The 18040-nt window shown below is 39.0% G+C and overlaps 2 protein-coding genes across 2 annotated transcripts in view; one reads left to right on the top strand and one right to left on the bottom strand.

The window, feature by feature from the left end:
* Positions 1-1473: 1473 nt before the first annotated feature.
* On the bottom strand, positions 1474-8230 carry mthfs (5,10-methenyltetrahydrofolate synthetase (5-formyltetrahydrofolate cyclo-ligase)). The gene is made up of 3 exons (XM_008294750.1): positions 7873-8230; positions 6389-6653; positions 1474-2003 (listed from the first exon to the last, which is right to left on the bottom strand). The coding sequence occupies exons 1-3, from the start codon at positions 7987-7989 to the stop codon at positions 1777-1779; spliced, it is 609 nt and encodes a 202-aa protein (XP_008292972.1). The 5' UTR covers positions 7990-8230; the 3' UTR covers positions 1474-1776.
* A 3027-nt stretch (positions 8231-11257) lies between these two features.
* The window catches only part of fah (fumarylacetoacetate hydrolase (fumarylacetoacetase)), a 16761-nt gene continuing 9978 nt past the window's right edge, over positions 11258-18040 (top strand). The window contains exons 1-8 of the mRNA XM_008294748.1: positions 11258-11389; positions 11653-11763; positions 12724-12845; positions 14258-14307; positions 15113-15203; positions 16732-16829; positions 17660-17712; positions 17924-18023. Of these exons, the coding sequence (XP_008292970.1) occupies positions 11309-11389; positions 11653-11763; positions 12724-12845; positions 14258-14307; positions 15113-15203; positions 16732-16829; positions 17660-17712; positions 17924-18023 (706 nt within the window). The 5' untranslated portion in view covers positions 11258-11308. The remainder of the gene's footprint in view (positions 11390-11652; positions 11764-12723; positions 12846-14257; positions 14308-15112; positions 15204-16731; positions 16830-17659; positions 17713-17923; positions 18024-18040) is intronic.

Raw genomic sequence — 18040 nt, 5'->3', positions numbered from 1 at the left:
ACTGATTCACCAGTGACTGCACCTTCCAGATAAAGGTAACCTTACACTTCAATCACTTGAGGCACATTCACTGAAGTCAGGTCACCTTCACTAAGCTATTTGTGTGACTTCTAGCACGAATTGGCTGCAACTGTGGTTAGCACTGTCGTCTCACAGGTAGAAGATCATGGGTTCAAATCTTGGCCTGGGGTCTTTCTGTGTGGAGTTAGCATGTTCTCCCTATGTGGGTCCTAACTGGGTTCTCTGGCTTCCTCCCACAGTCCAAAGACATGCTGAGGTTAATTGGTGATTCTAAACTTAGAAGACCATATTTATACTCAGTGCAATGACTAAATGAAATAGTTACATATTTTTCCTTTTTTCACAGGGAATACACATGGGTTCCACATGAATCCAGAGGGTTTCACATGTTTCAAACCACGTTTACCATTTGAAAACTACATGTTTTGCATGTGATTTCAACACATTTTCAAATAATAACTCCCCATGTGCAAAATCACCTAACATATGGTCATGTGTCCACGTGTGTTTTTGCACATGTGAATTCCATTAGGTTTTTCTGTCAGGGCTGGATACTTTTTCAAAGTCTATTTACATTGACCATGATTTAGTGTTGAAAAGCATTCAACAGTGGAGGGGATCATATTTTCTTAGGCACTGCTACCCTGAGGGCCAAGCTTAAAATTCATATATAAAAATGTCGAGTAGGGCTTTAAGATTTGGCAATGCTCTGTGAACTTAGTACAAGTTTATTCATGATTTTTTTTCCCTAAGTAAATTCCATGACATTACCTGGGTAAGTGAGGTGAATTGGCATGGAATGACCTGTATGTGAAGGCAATCAGGGCCAATAAGTGATTAAGAAGTACGTGAAAACTCTATACATTTCTCTATACAACTATATTTTTATATTTTTTCATTTAATTTCATACTAATGTTTACTGTGAATAAATTCCTAATTTTAGGTATTTATGACGTAGTAAAAAACTAACCTTGCAATAGCCCTTTATGGCAACTTTGGCATGACATGTTGCTTTGGGACATGCACCTCTCTGTGTTAATCTAATGACAATTTAAACAAAAAGATTTCATTTTGATACATACAGGGTTAATTGATGAAGGAAAAGCAATTTCAACATGTCACTGTCTAAATATGTGACTTGGCGACTTTTCTACAAGTTTCTAGTTCGGACTCAAGTTTAACATACCAAGGGCTGGAAATTGGTCCCCCTTAGAGAACTGCTCTCCATTCGCACCAAGGACTAGACAACTGGACTGTAAGGGTCAGACATTGTATGTAAATTCATGTACTGTCTAGACTCATGTTACAATGTCTTGCATGGTTGAAGAACTTAATTGTAAAAGTCACCCATATCTGAATGACACAAACTTGTCACTTCAGTAGCTTTACAAAACAGCAGTGTCACATACTCCATATCTGAAAAAGACAATAAAGAGCAGAGCAGAGGTATAAAACATGAGGTCCCGGTACCTTTAATACAAATATTGATACAACTTTTTTGTTATTAGCTTAACTTGCATAATCCCGTGACAGACGTCATAGCAGGAAAGCCAGAGGAATTAATAAAATTAATGATGGCGGTATTCCAGTAAGGCCTTATTAGTTCTATTAGTTTCACCGGCTCTAATAAATCAAAATGATTACATTGAAAATCATTTATTGCTGTTAAATGGAAAGGCCATTACAAACTGTCAGCTGACTTTGGCATGTAATGCCATTTTTGGGTTCATGGATCACCACTGCTGCTTGATGAGCTACTTATCATCTTCATACAAGACTTCATCTATCAACACATCATTGTCATCGACAGGGATTTCCTGACAAAGCTGCTCTTTGAAGGCCAAGGCAATGGTGTAGGGCTTTCCTTTGGGGTGTCTGTTGCAGCGCTCCAAGAAGTTGTCATAGAAGCCCTTCCCTCTTCCCAGACGTTTCCCAACCCGGTCAAAGCCCAGGCCTGGCATCAAGATCAGGTCCAGACCTCCTGGACAGGGAGAGTAGACAGCGTAATCAATATTGTATATCTGAAATATGTCTAAATTTGTGTGCATACATGAACCATTGATGTGAATCTGTATCTACAGATATCTTAAGAGATTTTATATTTTATTGTAATACAGTCAAACAATTCAATCTCAGTGATGGTCCCCTCTGTCATTTAAGAGAGGATGGCAAGAAGTCAAAAAGTACAAGGAGACAAGTGAATGGAGGATAAGAGATTGTAGTGGGGAAAGAAATGTGCACTGAATATGGGCTTCTTCACAATATAAAAGGCAATCCAAAAGAAAAAGGAGGAAATTAATGAACACAATTGTTACTACACACTATTTATGTTCCTGGAACATAAATGGTCATGCAGTACGGGCTCTACTGGATGTGCTGAAAGAGGCCTGGGAGGGACCAAACCCTAAAAAAAGCTGAAATGTTCTCTTATATGTATTAAAGATGAGAGACAAGCTTGAACACTTCCAAAGAGTTGGCCAATATTCACCTGATAGTGCTCAGCAGCATCAAAAGCAGAACCACCACAAAGCAGTTCACCAGAGAATTTCTAAGAGGGACAGAAATTTGTACTTCTACACACATCAGAGAGCGGTCTTCTGGCTATGTGGCAGGGCCCTATACGATCAACAGGAATGTAGGTCCTGTCACCTATGAACTCAACATGCCAAATTTTCATAAGAAGCACCAAGTGTTTTATGTTAATTTGTAGAAGAAATGGTTGGATAAACCTGCATCATCAACACAGTTTTGGGCTTACACTGTGATGGAGAAACAGGAACCATAGGAGCAGTTCTTTCCTGCTGTGGCTGAAGAACAGTCAATCCCTAAGATGAGTCATCTGTCAGCAGACCAGCAGGAGGAGCTCCAGGCTATCATGCTCGTTGAGTTCTTCAGCACCAAGCCAGGTTTCACAGACCTCATTAAATATCAGATATGTCTCTGTTGTCCCAACCAGCTGCCTATCAGGGACACGACCTCTAGAATATCTGCTAAGTTGATGTCTGCACTGAAGCAGGAGGTGAAGAAAATGCTCACTATAGCCATCACTGAGCCAGCTACAGGTCAGTGATATGCTGGTCCCCAGAAAATATGACAAAGATTTGGTGTTTCTCTAAACTGAATGTTGTTGATGCTTTTGATGCATACGCTATACGCAGAGGATACCATAAGAGTAGAGAATTTGATTAAGCACTTGGGAACAACAAGTATCTTGCAACACTTGACCTTTGTAAAAGGTATTGGCAAGTCCCACTGAGTCTTCTGAAGACTTGAGAATATTTAGGATTCCTAGTGGACTTGCAGTTTGGACTGTATGGCGCTTCGGCTACGTTTCAGCAGCTGGTGGATGAAGTTCGAAGAGGAGCTGATGGCTACGCTGCAGCATACAATGTGGTGTCCTTCACATTCAACATCTCTTGAATGTCCTTCAACGGATCCTTAAACCTGGACTTGTCATCAATGTGCGCCAATGTCACATCGCCAAGACAGAGGTGGAGTACCTTGGTTACATCATCAGGGTGGGGTCATCTGTGCCCAGGTAAGCAAGATTGAAGCCTTAGCTGCCTATCCTCCTCCAGCTACAGAGTAAAGGTAAAATTGTCGATTGAGCAGGTATAATAAGCTGTACCACAAAAACGAAAATGTTGCCAGACTGCCTAATCCACTAACAGAGTTCTGGAGGTTAAAAATGGCTCTCCTAATATAACTAAGGAAAAAAATATTTTTAATATGGGCATATTTGTCATTTTTTGATCCCTCTTTGTAATCTGGGGGAGCACAATGAACTGTTACTTTACCTATCATACTTAATGAATTCATATCATCGTTGGAAAAGATGCTTGAAGGTAAACTCTTAAGTACTTACGATAAATACATGCGGTTGGCATACGATCCAGTTTGTGACATCGGTCTTAAAGGCCAAATATCTCTGAATTTATTTATTATATCAAGCTAAAATTTCACAATTATCTTTTATTATTCACACTTTATGCTAAATACATTTCAGACAAATCACAGATGGTCAAGCAGAACCTGGAGACATCTTTTCAGCCAGTATTTTGGCACTTGTGGTGCTATCTATGGATGTCTTCTCTCCAACGCTTTTTTTCACTCATTCAGCCCCATATCATCACACTGCGACTTCCATGCTGCGCTGTCACGACAATGCAATCACTCCAGTAATCCTAGCCATGTTCACGCCAAATATGCTGGGCCCCATCTGAGCTGAACAAATTTATTTTAGTCTCATCTGACCAAATAATATTCCAGCTGACACAAATATGCACTTCCATGACAATCGCTGACTGTGTAGACTCATAAGTTTTTGTGTGTTGCTTAGATTGTGTGGTGGTCCATATGATGTATTGTATGTTTTGCATCGTCGCCATGAGGCATAAGAAAACCTTCTGCAAGCATGCATTAGGTTGCTGTATAACATGTGTTGAACACACCAGATAAATTTGATGAAAATTAAAAGATGTTTTGTCATTTGTCAGAACATGATACATGAGTGGGAATATTAATGATTAATCATTAATCCACTAATGAAGGATTTTAATATAGATTTGTTAAATCCAAACAAGAACAAAGTGACTGATGAGTTTATTGAAACAATTTATAGCATGAAGTAATATCTACTGATCGTCAGGACGAGTAGCGTAACGACAAACTGTTCTGCTTTAATTGACAATATCTTCACTAATTATATGGTAAATGACATGGTTAGTGGACAGCTGATAAATGATATTAGTGACCACTTCCCAGTATTTACAGTTTGCAGCTATAATTGTTAAGAGAGAAATGGACAAAGGAAATCAAATACAAACGTATGTGAAATGAAACTATGGAAGCTATGGAAGTATTAAAAAATGAATTACTTTTACAAGACTGGACCGTGGTTTATTAGGAACACAATGTTAACACAGTGTATGAGATCTTTTTGAACATATTCGTATCATTGCACAATAAATACTGTACCACTGAGATAATCAATCAAAAACAAAACTATAATGGAAAAGCCTGGATTATGAATTTTGTTAAAATTTACAACAAAATTGTTCAAAGCAAACAACAAGTTACTACCTGAGAACATTCAGCAAGTGTTTTGCAACATTGGAAACTTTGAATTAGGAAGAAATTTAAATTGTAAAAAGCCATTTGCTCGTAACATCATGAGTAGGTGTCTATCAGTTTGTGAGGTAAGCTCATGGAACAGACTAGACAATGATCTCTAAATGAGTACAACTATAAAACAATTTTAAAAAGAATACACAAAAAGATTGCTTGAAAAATATATGAATGTGGAACAGTGAATGTGTTCTTGGAGTTTCTAAAGATGTACAAAAGCATGAGGATTGAAGGTAACACGAAACATTAAGATATGATGAGATGTACAGATGTGTAACAGGTAGGAGCTAATAAGTTAAACTTCCTCCTACTCATTTTCAGACATTATTTAAGTTGTGGACTTGGTTTGGTTGTTTTGTTTTGTTGTTATTGTTTTGTCATTTTTTGTATTTTCTTTTCTTTTTTTTTTGCCTTTATGATACTGTGGTATGTCTGAAATTAATCACATAAATACAATAAAATTAACAGATTGCTGATAATGTAAATGATTAAAAATATATTAACCCACAGACATACATGTTACGAACTGCACTGCAGACTAGCTGTAGTAACTGTGTCGGCCACAAGGGGGCAGTTCTGTCTTGGCAAGCAGAGAGCATTGTGGGAGTTTAGATAGTAAAGTGCAGAGAAAGTCTATTTAATGCCTTCTGGACAGAGCTCTTGTTTTTTTTTATTGTGAGCTGAAGTTCACTGTGACAGCGTCAGTACAGGCTTGTGGCCGACTGCCTGCACCAATTACACAGCTCATGTGACGGGACATTAAGGTGCTGGAGCAGTTGATACCACATGAATACATTCAAAGCAGTGTCACTGGGACACAGAATGACGTCTGCTGACTTTATTAAGTAATTAAATAATTAGTTGTTGATTTATAAGGCTACAGAAGATCAGCTACAAAGACTGTTCAAACCTAACATGAGGGCTGCAAGTCTCAAGATTTTGCCACATCCTTGATAAAGAACCATAAAAAATAAAAAATAAAAAGTATTTCACCACCTCTGAGGCATGCAGAAAGTTGTGGAAGTTTTCAAAAGCACCTTTAGCCCCTAAAAAGTGACCTACATATGGAATATTAAAAATAATACTCTTATTGATGCAAGAGGGCTTTCACACCTCTCAATGCTTGGGCACTATTTAATTATTGTTATTATTGTCATGGTCATTTTTTTTTTTGTCGTTACTGATTCTGGCGTGTGTGTGTGTGTGTGTGTGTGTGTACATATGTATGAACAAGCTCACCTGTAGCCAGAGCTTCATCTCTGCTGTTGTCATCTTCAGCAGGCTGTCGGATGTTCCAGGATGTCAGAGGCAGAGTCTCCATGTCCTGCAGACTGTTGAGCTTCAACATGTCCATATGGCTGCTGTTGCTCTCATATCTGGGGATGAAGCAGGTTTTGCCCCTTTTAAACACATCTCTGAGGACTTCCTGAGTGCACACTTCATCATGCATGCTGAGAAACACTGCAATGCGTTGAGCGGACACATATTTGGGATGTCTGATCAACTAAAAGAAAAGACAGAGGAAGAGAAAGTTGGAATCAATGACAATATCAGAGCCAAAGAACAAAAAATGAACTAATTAATTCTATTCAATCAAGAGTCTGGATTTTTTTTTTCAATAACCAATAAAAAGATTTCAAAGAAAAAAGCTTAATTCTTGTACGTAAATAACATCACAGTTTCAAACTATCAGTATATCAGCTACAGCCCAACAAAACACCAAGACAATGGACAGCACCTTAGTAGCCAAATATCTACTGCATGCCATGTTTTACCTTTGACAATTTAACTAAAAAATAAAAGTCGCCACAACAATCTTAAGCCCTTTTCAGAAATGGGATACAAATCATTGCTGCTTCATCTAGTTATGGACCACCTTTATGTTTTGAATGTTCTTCATGGCTTCACTCAGAGATGGAGAGCCATGGTCGGCATGTGATACTGTACATCAAGAGACAAAATCTGAACTAATAGCAGCTTATGAAAGTGTCCAAATAACTAATAGACTAGTTTATTTAAGATTTCCTAAAGACTAATAATTCTGTCCATATGGGATGATAACCTAACTACTACTTCACCAACAGTAATGACTTGTTTCACATGCATAAATGTGTTCAGCTCTATTGCTCTGAACATGCTCATATGGATCCTGCTGCTGTCTGATGCTGAAGGTGTTTCATAAACTCAGAGTAAAGACTCCTACAAACAGCTGGAAGCAACAAACTGAATTTCAACTCTTGTTAATGTTTTGTCAAAGAACCACTTTGACATGGAGAGCATCATTGATCCCAGTCTTAGTCTTTGTTGTCATTGCAGTAAAGCTTTACTTTTGTGGATGTTTCAGTTTGAATGAGGAAGGTGTTTGGGGGGTTTTGGCTGTAATCTGTTTTTTGAAGCTTTGGGACTTCACTTCACAGGAGCAGTCCAAACTAGTGTCACTTCACAGTGAAACGTTAGTGGGTCCGACAGAGTAGGACTGGAACACAAGTCCCACTGTGAACTTTTCTATGACTCTATAAGAGGCCGTGACATGATGAGCTCAGGCTGACAGCTGTAGGATATTAGAACTATGTCCAAGGCAGTTTATTGTGATCACGTTTCACTGAAGACACACAACAGTATCTCTGTGGCAGAAATAAGCGTCCCGTTTTTAGTAATACAGTTAGAAGAAGAAGAAGCTAATAGCGGACTCTATAATATGTGTAATCGCTCCGTGTCCTTACCTTCTGTGAGACCACCAGAGACTGTCTTTGCTTTTCGGCGTCGCTCAGCGCCGCCACCCGTCTCTTGATGTCTCTCCTCAGAGCCTGCTTGGCTGCTCGCAGGGCGGACATCGACATCCCGACCACGGCCAGCTACACACCCAGCTCAGTGGAAACACGATTCAAACAGCAGCTCAGAAGTGAATGTGTCTGCGGTTCGGTTGTGTGGAGGCGGTGATTTCCACATTTGCTCTGCTTCATGCAACTTTGCAAAAGTTAAACATTGACAGGATGTGATCAGTTCAGCAGAGAGCTGCTGGACACTAACAAAGCTCCGCACATGTCCTCCAGCCACAGCCGGTGCTGCAGGAGAGAAGCTGCTTCTTCTCTGTTTGTTTTGGATCTGTTGTACGATGGAAACAGCTTTCAGGTGCATTACCGCCACCCTCTGGTCTGGAGTGTGGAACAAAGAGCTACCAGCTTTTAAATACTTTTCATTCATTCATTCATTCATTCATTCATTCATTCATTCATTCATTCATTCATAAATAAAAATAAATGTAATTTTGTATTCATTAACCCTTACATACTGTTCGGGTCAAATTTGACCCGTTTTGACATTTGACAGCAGTAAAAATACCCTTAACGTCTTTTAACCTTAACTGACACTTTATTTTATTCATTTATTTTCTGTGCTTAGGACTGGTTCATATGAGGTCGCAGGTTGTGGATTAGTTACTTGCAAGAGTTCCACATTGCTCTGTACATGTTCCTATGGCATACTACACAAGTCTGTAATAACCAGAACTAACATATCAGCTTTTTTCTTCAGCTGTTACAGTCCCTCCAGCCCCCAGCTCAGCACCTCCACCCCAACCAGCTGTTTACTGAGGACCATGACAACGTTGACGTGCCGTTTTAGCCAATGACAGTAGTGATGTGGGGCGGGGCATGCTGAGAACCGACCAATCTGGCGTCGTGGATCGATACAAACCTTGTCAGATGTTGTGAAGGAAGAAAAGGATGTGCAGAAAGGAATTTGGGTAAATAAGTGAAGTCGGTTGGAGACGCAGTTTCCATGTAACAAACTTAATTACATTTTTGAAACATTTACTTCTGTTTGTTCTGTGCATAGTGTTCCTGATGTAGCAATACTTTTATTTTTAACTAAAGGTTGTTGTTAAAACAGGAAATACCAGGTCAACTGTAGAAATTTGAGAATTTTGTGAAGGGAACATTCTTATAACGGACTCAATAATAATAATAATAATAAGAAGAAGAAGAAGAAGAAGAAATCAGATTAATATAGCGCTTTTCTAACTCAAGGAGGAACTCCAAGCGCATACAATGTCAGTTATTCATTCATACACATTCAATCTGGTGGTGGTTGCCACGATTGTAGCCACAGCTGCCCCTGGGGCAGACTGACACAGGCGTGGCTGCCATTTTGCGCCCACGGCCCCTCCGACCCACCACCTCAAATAATCCATTCATACGCATTCACACCAGGCAAGGTGGGTGAAGTGTCTTGCCAAAGGACACAACGAAAATGACAGGGCGGAATCGAAACCTTCCCATCATTGACCGACTCGCTCTACCACCTGAGCCACAGCCGTTCAATGTTCAAATTGCCTGTAAGATTATTCAGAAAGTGATGGCTGGCCTCAAAAGTTGTGTTTGCGTCTACAGTTTAGGGCAACAATATGGATCCAACTCAAGGTCTCTGTTGATTAGAATATACAACTGAAGCAAGCACACACCTGTGCAATATCTATTAAATGTATAATAACCTGCATAACAGCTGAAAAATGTTACAATTAGTAAGTTGAAAGTAGAGTATTTATTCTTATGAACAATCAAACACAGACACTTTACTAAAATCTAAATATTTCTAAAAACTCCGTTTAACAATACAACATACACTTGTGATCACTGACATTCAAGTTAGAAAATGGAAACAGAATTGAGCACATCTGTGATTTCCAACTAGCCTAACTGCATGACCATGGTTAGAAAAGGACTTACACATGTGGACAAAATTGTTGGTACCCCTTGGTTAATCAGCAACTTCCCGGAGGTTTCCACCAAAGGGATCAATAAAGTTGACATGACCTCCGCCTTTGGCTCCACCTAGTGGAGCATTTTTGGTTCTGTTTGTGTTATGAAACATGCTGGAGTGAAGGGGGACCAGGTGCTATGAGTAGGCAAGCTGGAGCCAGAGTTTCTTCTGGCTCCAGCTCTCCATATCCTCCGTGTCCCTCCATTGAAGTCATCTGGTCCACCTCCGTCTCCTTCGGCTCCCCAACCCTTGCATCCAGTTTTGTAATTTTTCAATCTCTCGTCTACTCAATTAGTAATTCTAGCATTTGGTTTGTATTCTTGCGGTAAGTTTGTTTGTAATTTGTAATTCTAGTTCGTCGCCCTCTATTGGACGTTTTGATCAAATTCCTTATAGTAAGCATTTGTTAGTGGTAGTTTTGATTGCTGCCTTGTTTGTTACTTGATTTCACAATTAGTGTTTGTATTAGTGAATAAATATTCTCATTGATTTTCCAACTGTTTGGTGGTCGAGTCATCTGTCTGCACTTGAGCCTTTGTGTGTAAATCGTGACAAAAATTCTATTCTATTCTATTCTATTCTAATGAAAGAAACACCCACAACGGTCACAGAAATTACTTGAATCTAACAAAAGTAATAATAAATAAAAAAAATCTATGAAATTGAACCAATGAAAATCAGACATGCTTTTGAACCGTGGTTCAACAGAATTATTTTAAACAATAAACTCATAAAACAGGCAGAAATGATTTCTGTACCTGTCAATGAGACTTGTGCACCTCTCAACTGTGTGGGAGGAAGCCAGAGAACCCGGAGAGAACCCATGCTGCACGGGGAGGACATGTAAACTCCACGCAGAAAGATCCTGGGTGTCCTCATCGGGACGCAAACCGGCGACCTTCTTGCTGCGAGGCAACAGTGGTAACCACCGAGCTACCTTGCAGTCCTATTACAATAGTGATCACATTGAAGATACTGTTCCCACAACTGATGTATGTAGGAAGAGTAAGTAAAGCATCTATAGAATATATTTGTTGTGCCTTCTGTTGTTTGTGTTGAAGTGAACTGCAATCATTCTAAATTTCTCTTTTTCTCATACACATTGGACTGTTGTGAATGACTTTTTTTCCCTCACTGAAAATGCTGCACATTTAGAAGCTGTCCCTTTCAGAAGAACAGAACTTAAACACAGTGTCTAAACTACAGATTTGCTTAGTCATTTACTGGTCTGGTTTGCATTAGCTTCCAGAGGTCTGGGCTAGGGTGGATACTGCAGGCAGCCTGTGATTGGCCATGCAGTGGGAGGCGGGCCTGTCCAAAGTTACACATCTGGAAGAGCTTTGTTCAGTCATTTGGTTACTCAGTAAGGTTGAGTGAAGAACCAGTGCCAAAGAAAAGATGTCCTTCATAAAAGTAGACGCAACTTCTGACTTCTCAATTCACAATCTTCCTTATGGAATATTCTCCACATCTGATAATGTAAGTGCAGTTTGCTTAGTTCTACAGTTTGCAAACAGATTTGTGGTCGTTAAAACTTTTAAATAAACTTGGATCAGTGAGGAAAAAGTTTTTAAAAAAAAAAAAGTTTATTGAAGTACACTGAGAGAAATGTGTATTCAAGTGTATGGCAGCTATCAGTTACCTCTACTTTCTGGGCCTTAACATTCTCATCATGAGCAAGGAGGAAGTGTAGTATGAACTGTATGTAGTTACATGTTTTTCATGCGCATGTATCTCTGCAGCCCAAGCATCGTATTGGTGTTGCCATTGGAGACCAGATCCTGGACCTGAGCGTAATAAAGTCCTTGTTTCGAGGACCTGTGATTTCCAAACATCAGGATGTCTTCGACCAGGTAAGTTAAACCACTAAGAGTAATGAAAGATGGGGCACCAGCACTCAGGTTACCATTTCAGGCTGACGCGACTCAGACTTACTGTGTAACATCATAACAGCAAGTAGAAGTTCCATATAACAGGTCCTTTGACCTGCTCTTTATCATACTACAGTATAACAGGATGATCATCTCGTAATATTACTCTTGAAAAGTCAGCCCAGTGAATTTAATATGTGTAGTCTTTATGTCCCTTCCATTTTAAATACCCTTAGGATTTATTCTTGGGTTTCCTATCATGGGGTATTAGACGGAGGCAACAAAATTCACGTACCTTTTACATTCTGACAAAGCAGGCTCGAGCAGAGGAGGAAGAACTCCTTGTGAGAACCTGACGTTTTTGTAAAAGAAGCAATACTGTGATGGAAAAAATATTAATACAAGACAAAGTTGGCATTTTTAATTTTTACTAAAGTAGAACTACAGACATAAACACAAAATGTACTAAACACACCACAAAACCAACGCTTACAATGACGCTTTGCTATATTTTCTATATATAAGGGTTTACAGGTTTACCATAAGCAGGATATTAACATTGCATCATGTGGTGGAGTAAAATCCATAATATTTGTAATTAAGTTTAGCGGAATAGAGGTCTAACATTTATAAGAAGGAAAGTGGTTAGCTAAAGTTTAAACACCTCAAAAAGCATTAACTGCAACTTTCAACAAAATAAACGCTGCAATGACTTTATCCCATATTTATTATGTTCACACTTTAATGTCCAGGGAGGAAAATACTCTAGAGGTTCTATTCTATTCTTTACATTGTCAAAACATGGTTTGTAGTCTCACCCAATGTTGTGTTTTTCTAGGAGTTTCATTCATTTAAATGTGCATTGTATAAATATGCCAACTGTGTGTATGAAGGGCTGCTTGTTGTGTTGTGTCTTTATTGTTGTCTGTGTCTTCTTACAAGCCAACGCTGAATGCTTTCATGGCTCTTGGTTATGAGGCCTGGAGGGAGACCAGGAAGACCTTGCAAGTGTTGCTGTCAAATAGTGAGGGCACACTGAGAGATGACGTCAGCCTTCGGAGCAGGTCAGTCTGTGCAAAGGATTACATTTTCATCAGGATGCTGCTTTGTGTTACTACACCGTTGCCCATCAAGTTGGAATATTTTTTGTTTTCAGACACGTTCCTCTTTTTATTTCTTTTTATATACATCAATAATCACTTCTGACCAGGTGCAATGATGACATACTGAGTCCCAGTTACCAGGTGAAACCAATTCTGACTTCAGGATCTGACTGAAGAGTGGGACGTCCTGCCCACTGACACCATCAACAAGCTGGTGGACAGTATGCCACAATGTCTTCATGCATTGATCCATGTCAGGGGTGGCCATACTCAATATCAGTGACTGAGTTGGACATTGGACATTGGACATTCTGATGCATGAAATCCCCTCAAATATGTTTCCTGTTATACTTTACTTATAAAGAATAAATCACATTGCCACAATCATTTCTGGGGATTCTGGGGACATTTCTGAGGGGTAAAACAAATGTATTCCAACTTTATGGGCGACAGTGTATATTTAGAAGTTCACTGATGATATATTTCTCACACAGTTTTTGCTATGTTATAAAAAATTAGAACTTTCATACTCTGCTTCAGTGGAGAATCTCAGCTCTGTGGTCTAAATGGAGATTTGCTCTCAGACATCAATAAAATGCGTTTAATAACTTGTGAGAGATTTGATCATATTTTGGATATAAATATGATGTGAAGTTATCAGTATAAACCCCGTAAAAACCCTTTTTGGTCCAACCTAACTAGGTACACACATATCCTGACATTCATAATGCAGCTTTCTCGTCAAGAAAAATGACAAAGTCATGCAACATCTCCTTGAACTTATTTAATATGGCATGAAACTGTTGTATATAATATCAGAGAGAAACCAGCTAAATGATGTGACATTCAGTGAGATATACAAGATGATCCCAGAACAGGAGAAAACAATACAACAAACTACAAGTTGTACTAATATTACAAATAGTACAAGTCAGTATAATGTGTTGAAAAGCAGAAAGCTCAAAAGTGTGTAACTACGTGAAATAATGAAAGAAAAATCAGTTACTAGCAAAGTTTATCTGGCTGGAGGTTTGAATCAATGAATGACTAAAAGCTGAAAAAAAGAGTTTGAAAAGTATTGAACCTTATAAAGAGGCCTGAAACAACAACACAATCAAGGTTATCAGTGTGGTCTAATACTGAGTCTGTGGTTGCTAGAAGTCTTATTTTAAACAGAGCACACACTTGGTTGTTGTGCAAAACAACATTTTTTCCAGGTTTGACATTATTATTGTGGTAAACAAAGCAGTTTAACCAGTTTATGCCAATGTCTCCATTGTTAGTGATTAATTAAGGAAGCCTTGCATTTATTGTCCTCTGAACCAAACAAAGTAAATATTTCAAAGTTTGTCTTTCTGTCATTGTCTTTGCAGAGCATTTGTCCATCAAAGTGCAGCCACCATGCACCTTCCTGCAGACATTGGTGAGCCTCATACAGCTTTTTCTTTGATAAAAGTACTGCATGTTCCCCCAGGGCTGGATGATACACATGTCACTTCCACCTTGGCATCATCTCGAATACTGATGTTTCATCACACTTCCTGAATAATGCATTTATTTGTCAATGCGGTTTTAATTTCAGTTCAGTGCAATTTTATCTATATAGTGTAGTTTACAACACGTGATTTCACAGCGCTTAAAATAGTAAGGTGAAGGCCTTATGAATTTAAACAGGGAATCCAACAATCCAAAGTTGCCTTTTTTGACCCCAAAAACAGTGAATCCTGTCATGTGGAGTCACCCACAAACTGCTGACACTAAGGTGTCACATAAATTTGAACTATTATTGTAAAGCATAACATTTTGATCCCCTACTTTGGAACTTTAGGAAAACAAACCACAAAAAAAAAAAACTTAAAACGACAACATTGGCACTAGATGGCACTGTTTAACAATATTTCACACGTCTTTTCGTGCTGACTTCAGTCAGATTTGTGCTGACAGACTCCAACTCTACTTTTAAAGAGCAGCTTCAGATTAATTCATTGAAGCTGGCCTTTGCCCAGCCTGCTATGATCTAGAGTTTTTGATCTGTATGTTCTTATTCTTTTAATACAACTATTAATGTATGTATCTTTGGATCTACTGTTGCTTTGTTTTTTTTTTTTTCTCCAGTTTGTTGTTTTTATGGTCCTCTGTTGCTTCTTTTTAAGGACTTTCTGCTCTGAAAGGTGCCATAGAAATAAACTCTACTGAATTACATATTCTCTTCTCTGTGTTTCTCACAGGCGACTACACCGACTTCTACTCCTCCAGAGATCATGCTACCAACGTTGGCATCATGTTCCGGGGAAAGGAGAACGCTCTCATGCCAAACTGGTACACTATATATCAAAGCAGCAGTACTAGCAGCTCTTGATAGAATGATCGAGACGCCTACTGAGAGACCTTGATACGTTTGTGTTGTTAGAGCAGTTATTGAAAGCTAGCCATGACATAAGTTGTTCAAAGCTTTCTGTCAACTATGGTATGCATTGGGACACTACAAGTTTCCTCTAATACATTCATGCTTCAGATTATTTGTGTACAATTAAAAAGGGCAGCAGGCTTCTGGAAGCATCCCTACAGAATACCTCAGTCACACAGGACACACAGACTACATTTATTCTCATTCTCTTGTGGGAAGAATGCTTAAGTGGCTGGGATGTCTCTGGCTCCACTTGAGTCTGACATGGTGCACTTTTGTTCAGCAAGTGATTGGCAGGCTGTTCTTCATGGCTGTCAGAGTCTCATCACATGCCAAATTTCAGGGATTAGGGTAGATTCTAGCAATAGTTTTTTGAGGATGACCAACCCTTACAGAAAAATCACAGGTAAAATACATGTACAAGAACATACTGCATCTACAGGACACTGCAGGACGGAGGGAGATGCTTTGTGGTAAAGTGGAGGGGATGAATGCAAGCTTCACTGGACTCACCTGTCAATTCATGTGTAATATCACAAACCTGGAGAAACAGTCCACACATTACAGCACTTGTTAAAAGTGTCTTTTTGGACCTTGAAAATGTGCAGTATTTGTGACATGGTACCGCATATGACAACATGTGGAACAATTTTCCGCGTGTGATCTTAACATTCAAACTTTAGAGATATATAGTTTATACTAGATAGTAGATAAAAAAAGAAGACCAAGTACAGTATTTCAGTGAATGTGCTTTTGTTACATTCAACAAATCTGATAGTTTTGTAACGTCAGTGCCACATTTCCCCTTTTGATGAAAACAAAGCAGTAAAAATGTCTGGAACCCAAGTGAGCAGGAACAGTGAGTCATGTATGTATGCAATTCATGAATTTGTGTTGTTTGATCCTGCTTAAACTGACAGTGAACACTTAACGTAGTCAGCATCTAAACCAGGCAAATCTCGGTGGATGGGATTAAATGTTCAACATGGCGTCCTGTCCTGTTGTGGTGGCTTCAGCCAGGGATACTTGGAGAATTGCAAGAGTGTTGGAGTGACAGGAACACAGAGGATCCAAGTAACTCAGTGTCACTCGTGCCTGGATGTGCACAGTGTGAGAGGAGAGATTGCAGAACAGCTGGCATGACTGTATTTGTTTCATTTCCTCCATAAGTTTCCAGAGTTCACTTCACCCTTTTAAGCCTCTTCACCAGCGACAGCCATGGCTAGACATATTCCGCTTTACAGTTGTCTGTGCAGCCATCTGTCCATCTGTTCGCACTTAACATAACACATGATAAAGTGATGACATTTTATATCCAAAAGGTCAAACGTCACTGTTTAGTGAAATACTTTATATATGATATGATATGATATGATATGATATGATATGATATGATATGATATGATATGATATGATAAACCTGGGGTTTGTCTTATGCAGGCTGAGGCTTCCAGTGGGATACCATGGTAGAGCTTCATCAGTGGTTGTCTCTGGGACCCCCATCCGCCGCCCCTCAGGCCAAATGAGACCTGACCAGAGTAAGATCCTTAACTCACCATATTGGGACACATTTTTTGTATCATTCACTTTTTGACATTCAATTTTAAACTTAACTCATCATGTAGGAGTAATAGTTTGTTGACAACTAAGTGATGTCCTTGTAAACCTGGTGTCCAACTGTTTACAGTGAAAAGGCACTGATAAAAACTCTTAATGATTTCTGCTCATCAACAAACAAACATTTTGTAACGACCAGGTGAACCCTAAAAATTGTAATCTTCTAGTTTGTAGGAGACCAAAGCAGAGGTTAAAGGGGACTAACTAACTAACTTACTTTGATCATGCAGCCATAAGCATGACTGCAAAGAAATGATAGTGTTACTCTGTGTTGCTGGATGTGTAAATAGGCAGCTGTTTGTAAACCATGGAAATACTGAAGGCATTTGTGTAACATATGTCCCTACATTCAAATGTGGGTTCTATTACTTAATTATTATTTTCTTGTACTTTCTATATTTTTGGATGCTGCTGTGGCGTGTAAATTTCTCCCTGTGGGGGATCAATAAAAAAATATTCTATTCTATTCTATTCTATTCTATTACCACACTGCAAACTGGGCTTTTGGTAGTATTGTATCTGTTTTACTGGGCCATGGTTACATTATGTTATTGTTGTGGTGCTTATTTCTCCAAGTGGCCAAAAACAAAATCTCTAAATACGACTTTAGCCTGTAAATGAGAGTTTTTCTTGTGATGTGTAGCAGCTTGTTGTCCCCAGATATAAATGCCCACGATGTGACTGAGCAGATTTGGGTACAGAGTTCTCTGAAAACTGATGATAACCATGTTTGCCTTTTGCTTTATTTTAGCAAAACCTCCAGTGTTTGGCCCATCGAAGCAGTTGGACATTGAGCTGGAGATGGTGATTACTTTGTTTGCTTAATCTAATAACCCATGTGCTTGTGCTGTTTGTATAGATTTTGAAATAACTTCATTTCAACATTTGAGAGAAAGGTCTGAGCTGGCCTTCTTTTTTGCCTTTTGTCAGTCTCTATGATATTCAATATTGCACAGAAGCTTCCATCAGAGTTCAGTTGCTATTACATTTACAACTCCTTCTCATTTGTGATTAGGCATTCTTTGTAGGTGGAGGGAATCAGCTAGGGGAACCCATTCCCATCAACAAAGCCCATGAGCACATCTTTGGAATGGTACTCATGAATGACTGGAGTGGTAAGAGTCTCTACACA

The sequence above is a fragment of the Stegastes partitus genome, unplaced genomic scaffold (genome assembly GCF_000690725.1).
Source record: "Stegastes partitus isolate 25-593 unplaced genomic scaffold, Stegastes_partitus-1.0.2 Scaffold991, whole genome shotgun sequence".
NCBI lineage: Eukaryota > Metazoa > Chordata > Actinopteri > Pomacentridae > Stegastes > Stegastes partitus.
Note: the sequence above shows the minus strand (reverse complement) of the source record. Positions and strands in the feature narration are given on the sequence as shown.